The 7962-nt window shown below is 37.1% G+C and overlaps 1 protein-coding gene across 1 annotated transcript in view; it reads right to left on the bottom strand.

Moving 5' to 3' along the window:
• GMPS (guanine monophosphate synthase) overlaps positions 1-7962 on the bottom strand; it is a 43701-nt gene continuing 35739 nt past the window's right edge. The window contains exons 13-16 of the mRNA XM_039330664.1: positions 6922-7037; positions 5429-5559; positions 4728-4900; positions 1-2403 (exon numbers count right to left, since the gene is read on the bottom strand). Of these exons, the coding sequence (XP_039186598.1) occupies positions 2302-2403; positions 4728-4900; positions 5429-5559; positions 6922-7037 (522 nt within the window). The 3' untranslated portion in view covers positions 1-2301. The remainder of the gene's footprint in view (positions 2404-4727; positions 4901-5428; positions 5560-6921; positions 7038-7962) is intronic.

Below are 7962 nucleotides of genomic sequence, written 5' to 3'. Positions count from 1 at the left end.
TCCAAATGGGTTCACTTTTATTTGAGGATAAAAATTAAGGCTGACAGTACTTTTTATCATTTACAGATTTTTTTTTTAACTGAGAGTTTTAGGAATAATTCCCTATACAATTGTCTTTGAAAACAGTTGACATGTCTTACTGAAGACCAGAGGGCAAACAAATCTAGCAAGGGTATCTGCATTCATAAGCTACAGTTATACATTCCCTCCTGGACCACAACAAGCCTGTTTTATCCAGCTGGTTTTGATTACAGGAATCAATACTATGAAATACATTCAAGAATTGGAAGCCTGTCCATTTAAGTGTACTCCACATTCCATTGCCTGCATAAACTGAATCCCAGTATGGGTTTAAGAGAAAGAAATCCTTTTCTGTATTATACTAGTCATACACAAAGAGTCCCTTTTCTGATCTCTTCATTTAAACAATTTACCTATGTCCTTTATATGTGTTTATTTTTGTCTCTAGTATAATATTTCTTGTAAAGGTTTCCAAACTCCATTTTATTCATGTATCCAACTTAAAAACAAGTACATTAATCTTAAGAAAACAAAACTTAATAAATTTACTAATCTAAAACCCATAGAACTTGACAATATGTTCATATCTATAGTAAATGAACATGAAAACAATAACATTTTAACTCCAACTGCAAACTTCATTATTTAAGTTAAAACTCTGACTCTTCTGACTGTAACTAAGCTTCTTTTTCCCAGACTATACCTTAATTATGGTAAGTCTGAATTTTAAACTAGCTTAAAACATTGATAACAGCCAAAATTTTGCTGTCCAAGCCCCAAATATAAAGACACATGAATAGAACTGGAAACATCCCTTGAACTTGAAAGACTAGGAAGCATTCCCTCAATCATTTCTGAATTTCTATTCCCCACCCAAGATAGGGAGTGAAGTTATTACTACTCAAAAGTTGCTATAGATATAACATTTACTCAGAACTTTTCCTAGAGAATAATTTGGATACAGATTGTGGATTGTAGGTAGATTGGACATCATGAACACTACTCCTACCCTTTGTACTGTCACTGCAAGATCTCCTTGAGAACATTGAAGAAATTGCAAATAAGTATGTGGCACAGCAAACGAGGTGGTAGAGCAAGAGAAGCCTGCTATTTATCCAGGTCCTCTAATCCAATGGAATAAATCAATAATGTGTGGCCAGCATCATTCTTTCAGTATTAGTTTCTTTTGCATTGTTTTAGGCAAAATCTCATAGTTTGCATTAATTTGCAATGCACTGGGAAGTATCCAGAATGAGTCACAAAAGCTATGGCACACGTAGAAGAACTAGAAATCAAGCTAGTATTTAAACACAGCTTAGTAAAAGTTTTTGAAATGCAGCATTTCCTTGCTTTTATGAGAAAGTCTCACATAAACAGAAAGCCAAAAGATTTGACTAAAATAAAAATATAAAAAGAAAATAAGTGTATATAACCCAGCAATTTTGATGGCTGCTGTGATAATTGTCGCTGTGTTTTTCCCCAAGCGGTGAGTTTGAAACTTTTATAGATCATTCATGTTTGTTTCTCTTGTAGCTGATTAAATGTGTATTAAATATAGATAATAACTACATAATGTGGGAAGACATATGATTTAACATCCTTTAAAAGCTATTTGTTTTGAAAATATTAAAAAGTGGGGAATGGGGGTGATGGGATGGGGTAGAATATAATTCTTATTTGGATATATTTCTTGAATACATCAACACTTATTGCCATGAGCTTAAAATGCCAAATGATATGGAACAGGTACTACAATATACAGAAAATAAATATACAATAATCTACAATTCAACAATACTCACTACTCCATTTGGCAAAATATTTATTTATAATAAATCTGTTTCAAAAGCAGTTGGTCACTTTTTTCATTTTACATTATTAATAGCTCTAACAATGGGGTCGGTGAATGTAAATAAATCGTCTCTTTTTACACAGTATACAAAAAAAAGAGACATTGAAATGACATTTAACAGTAAACACACAAAAAACAGGAAGAGGCTGTAAGACAAAAAAGGCAAAGCAATATGATTTTGTTTGCACATAGGCAATGCTGCCGTAAATTATTTACCCGTACAAGTCCTCAGCCCCATTTAGCTGACTTCCCCCACCCTCATCAGCACTCTTAATTTGCAGATTATGTTCCAGGAGAGAAAATAGTAATCACATAAGATGTAGCAGCCGCTCCAGTCACTCTTTTCACAGTACTGCATGTCAACACGGGGAATGGTTTCTGATATAATTTAAAACTGCATACAGTACTTTCAAAGGGGAGGAAAATAATTACTCCCATTCAGTCGTTCCTGGGGGTTTCGAAGTCAAGTCATACATCACCCGGGAGATGCCAGGAATCTTCTTAATCTCTGTCACCATCTTCAACACAACCTATGTTTAAACAGCCAGCAAGAAAGAGACATCAAAGGACATAAATGACAGTGTCCCGTCGGAAGGGACATGAGAAAGAAGAGGGAGACAAAATAGGATGGCAGATTAGTATGAAATCAATTAATTCAAATGTTCTGCCTCATCTTCCAGAACAGAATGGAAGGAGCCAAAATGTCCAAGTGTTTCCCTTTTTAATGTATTAATCTGCAAAAAGGCAAATGGCTTGCAGAGGAAAAACAGACATCTAACTTTGGTCTTACCTTCCTGTGAGATTTGTGTTTCATTTTTTGCTAATGCAAGCTATTCATTTCTCCACATTCTAAGCTCCAATTATAAGAGTATAACTCCCTTTATTTGTTTTATAGCCCAAACATATAGGTGTGTGTGTGTGTGTGTGTCTTTAATGGCTTTGAAAATGGCACACAGAATTATCATTAAGCTCTAATGTAAAAGAACTGCTGCCACAGACCACACACCTCCGTATAACTTTCAGTAACTGCTACATGCTATTTATTCCTAGCAACAACTGATCCTGGTTGATTGTGAAAAAAATGATAAACAGGGTCAGACTTCATTAGTATCTCCAATGAAGACCATCATAATGCAATGAAATATCATTTCAATTCTGTTGCTAAGAAAATTGTGTATACTTGTTCACTTAATCAACAGGAGTTGAATTTGACTCAAAGAAATCTTAACCCTTTAAATTAATTGTAGCTTCATGTTTGCTGCTGCAAACAATCATCTTTGATGGAGTTAGGCACAGATAAAGATTAGTAACAATAAATATAGTAAGATATTTTTTCCTCAATATGATGTCATCTCCCATCCATCCATCCATCTATCTATCTATCTATCTATCTATCTATCTATCTATCTATCTATCTATCTATCTATCTATCTATCATTAATTTCCATAATCCTTGGTGAAATCAAGCATTGCTACCCTTGCTAGGTATTCTAGGACTGGAAATCTTAAAAAGCCAAAGAACTCATAGCCTTTAGACCACATCTGCTTAGAGCAATGTGTTTCCATATGTGGATTGCCTTATTTAAAAGAGCTAACATTCTTCCAGGGTCAGTTCCAGTTGATATGGGTAGGAAGAGATCCAACCCACCACCCCTACTTTATGAGGTGTTGCAGAGTCCAGACCTCTCTCCTCTCTTATTTAACATCTACATGAGGCTGTTGGGTAAGGTGAGTTTGGGTGAGATATCATCAATATTATGATGATACCCAGCTTTCCATCTCCATTCCAGGCTGCCTGAGTTATGTCACGGATGTGCCTGGAGGCTATATGGACCAGGATGGAGTGCAATGGGCTTTGGCTCAACCTAAGGAAGACTAAGTGGCTTTGGGTATTTGGCTTTCTGGTACTAAGGGTTTTTCTACTTCTGGCCCTGGAAGGGATGGGATGGAAGTGCCTCAGACACATCTAGTGTGCAATCTGAGGTTCTCTTGTATTTGTGGCTCCTACTGGAACATCAAATGGTAGCTGTGGCTAAAAGAGCCCTTGTGCACTTTCAAGTTCTACATCAACTGCACCCATTCCAAGACTAGGACGCTCTGTTGACTGCAATTCATGCTCTCATAACCTTCCATGAGGCTGCCTTTGAAGAGCATTTGGAAGTTTCAGCTGGTATAGAATGCTAGTTGCATAGGTTGTAAAAGGTGTCAGCTACTTAGCACAGATAACAACAGTGCTGCAGGGCTGCACTGGTTACCAATGTTTTTCTAGCAGCAATTCAAGGTGCTGGTTGACACCTTTAAGGCCTTTCACGGCTTGGGACCAGGCTACCTGAAGGACAGTCTTCTATCACTTGTTTCTACCCATTCAATTTGGCCCAGCAGGATGGGCATGCTCTGGGTCCCATCAACCAAGGAATGTCAGCTAGAGAAGACTAGGAGACATGCCTCCTCTGCCGTAGAAAACTGACCTCTGGAACATTCACTCTCCAGAGATTAGGATGGCCCAGATTCTGATGGTCTTTTGGTAGGCCTTGAAGACCTGGCTGTGTTCCCAGGGCTGGGGACCCTAATATGTGAAGGGTTCCATTTTCTGGTTATGTTGATACTGATAGATTATAATAAATCTTGGCTGCTATTTGTATTTAATTTCTTTTTGTATTGTGTTTTCATTTATTTGTTTTATGATTGATTGTTCGTTGCCCAGAGCCAATAATTTGAAATATGACTAAATAAATTGAATGAATGAATAAATAAATAAATAAGCATTAGTATATGTTTAAAACAAAAAAAATAAGATACTTTCTATTCTAACAGAGAAATCAAAGGCAAGTTTAATTTTCTAAATGCCATTTACCTCTTCTGGTATCTCATTGCCAGGAGTAGCTGCAATGCCAGTCATGAAATCACTTGTAATGAAAGTTCGAATAACCACGGATCTTTGACAGGATGGCTGTTTCTGCAGGGGATCTCGGTCAAAATGTAATGGTGTTAAGATGATTGGCATCTGGCTGATTTTTCCAGAATAACCTTGAATAAAGGAACAAAAATCAAAAAAGTATGTATTGGCTAGAAGGCAGCATTTAGCCGATTTGGCCTGATCTGGAATTAATTGATATTTGGACATGAATCCACCAGAAAATCCCAGCTTTGTAGGCTAGAATTGGGAAATGATATGAAATAAAATGCCTAGAAGATAATGGCAAAAACTCTTGCTGAGAACACTACATTGCTCTGTCGCCAAGAGTTGGGTTTGATTCAACAGGTATTTTATTTATACTGGCTTATAGAAAAAACATACTATAGGTGGAGATAATGGGGTCAACATAGAAAGCAAACTTAAGGGAGGACTAATGGAATACCTTTTTTTTTTTTTTGCACAGAGATCCTGCAAAACAAATTCCAACTTCTTTATTATCATCTGCTTCAATACTTACGGCACTTTATAACAATAAAGAAGGAGTTAGACTCTTTATTCCACTAAGCTTTCGTAAAATATTTGCTGGGACAGATGTTGCAAATGCAAAGCACCACACAAAAGAAAGCTATCACACTAACCGGATTCCCTGAGAATATTATGAGCCTCGAAATCAGCCTGCCGCAATGTGCTAAGAACGCCCGTCGTCAAGAAAGTGGGAGTAACATCGGTGGGAGGTTCTTTGACTGGTGGCCCAAACACATAGACAACCCTAAGAGGAGGGAGAGAAAACCTATGAGACGAAGTGCTCTCTGAGTTTGCTGGAAGGCAGCCTTTTGGGGTGGGAGGTACCTTTGGATTTTCCTCAGTATATGTAGGATATAATCTCAAAATGCTCTGGAAAATCTGTCTGTTGACAGATTTGTGAATCTTTGTGTGCCAAAGTCTAGGGGACGGTGCTCATCTTCATTTCCTAGCCAAGGGAGCCAATGTTGTCCGAAGATGCTTCTGTGGTCATGTGGCTGGTATGACTATACGCCAAGGCACACAGAATGCTGTTACCTTCCCACCAAAATGGTACCTATTTATCTACTTGCATTTGCATGTTTTGGAACTGCTAGGTGGGAAGGAGCTGGGGCAAAAACAGAAGTTCACCCAGTCATGGGTGATGCATGAGTCTCAAACTGCCCACCTTCCGGTCAGTAAGCCTAGCTTCTTAACTGCTAGGCCATTGTGCCTTCTGGGCCAAAGACACCTGCAAATAAATCTGATGGCCAGAAGTTGGTGATTTTCTTTAAAGCATGCCAGATTGATAGACAGATAGACAGCCTGTGGGCGCTTGAACACATTTTAAATTAAAATACTTTTTAAAAGTCACAGGGAACAGGGACCTGCTGAGCATAACATGCTAAATGAAGTTTCTAGGGAAATGGTGATACCTGATGACATTATGTTGCCTATCCCTGTATTAATCAATAATGCACAGAATTGGCTAAATATATCTTTGTTCAAACAATGCATTTAAAAGTTACAGTATCTTTAAGAGTACATGTAGTTCCAAACCTTTAATCATGCAAAGCTTGTCTGCAGCTCCAGTAAATCAAAGAGAGATATTTTCAATAAAATCCCATGTATTTTTGTATCTCATTCTGAAAATACAACTTGCTTTCAGAAAGCAAGTAATTCATGCTTCCTGTTTCACTTTAAAGCTTTTGCTAAAAAAAACAGTCATGCGTCCAATTCACAGGAGTAGTGTTCCTTAACTTTTTGCATACTAGAAATGATGCATTTATATTGTAAAATATAAAAATAACACCCCTCCACCACTAACAATTACATGACCAATACATATAAAACATAAAATTACAATAATGCAATATAGTATCAACAAGACTGGATAGCTCCCTTGTCAAATTAGCAAAAAAAAAAAAAGATAAAACAGTATGTGGATTGAGTCATGGAATTATGTTATAAATCAGGAGCTAGGGTTTCGACTCTTCTTGTTATCAGAATTTTAAAAGGCATATAGGAGAAGATTTTTATCTGCTTCTTACACATAAATTTTCCCCCAGTGACCCACAACGAATCCTAGATAACAAAGTATTAATGATCTATGTAATGATGGACATATTACCGATTTATGTTGTGACACATTCGTGGTATGAGTCTGGCTAGGAACATAAGGGACTCCCAAGGCGAAGCACCTTTACTGGAGATTCCACATACATAGCTATAAGAACGACCATCACCCTATGAAATAGCAACACAAGAACACAATGTTTAAACATTTAAAACAATATGTACTGGAATCAATAACTCAAGCCAAAGAAGTGCTTGGACAATGCTGTAGATACTCTCACATAAGCCTATCCCCAGATAAGCTGACTCTTGAATTTTTAACCAAAATACCATGAAAAATGCACCACCCACAATCAAGTCAGCCCTTAAAATCTTCACATTTTTTTAATGTTCACAATTAACATCCATGGGTTGTGCGCATTTCTTATAGTAATTTGATTAAAACTTCAAGAGTCGGCTTATCTGGAGATGGGTCTATACATGACTATATATAGGATACACAGGCCCTTTAAATAAGTATTACCTTATATACTCGTGGATAAGCCCATCCCCAGATAAGCCCTATTTTGGGGGAGTATTTTGGTACTTAAAATCTCAGCTTATCTGCGAGTAGATATGGTAGTTACCTGTTGGATATGCAGCTCAGCCACTTTTTACAGCCAAGTTCATACTCTTGAAATCTGAAGGCAAACACTTGAACAATGGTACATCTTTTCTTGACTTTCAGTAGAAAATTATTTAATTGATTTCAAGTGTGAAGCCTCTAATAGAATTAATGCACCTACAAAACACATTTTAAAAGCCCTCAAACCTGGAAAAAAGAGGAAAAAGCAAGTCAAAAATTCTAATTACACCTTCTTAGGCAACATCTTAGTGCCACAGCCCTATTGGGCGTGGTTCTTGACAATTAAAGTAATAACTGTAAGATGTTGTCCTAAGCTACAAAAATATTCCTTGCTTGCACAGACAAAGGCATTACTTTCAGCTGCAGTAAGAAAAGCAATGTATTACAGATGGGAGAATTTCTGCAATTCAGTCATGTTGGCAAGAAAGTCTGAAATTAGACATTCTCACACATATGGAAAGCAGTAGGCTG

The sequence above is a fragment of the Crotalus tigris genome, unplaced genomic scaffold, assembly GCF_016545835.1.
Source record: "Crotalus tigris isolate CLP2741 ecotype Arizona unplaced genomic scaffold, ASM1654583v1 scf7180000024430.1745191, whole genome shotgun sequence".
NCBI lineage: Eukaryota > Metazoa > Chordata > Lepidosauria > Squamata > Viperidae > Crotalus > Crotalus tigris.
Note: the sequence above shows the minus strand (reverse complement) of the source record. Positions and strands in the feature narration are given on the sequence as shown.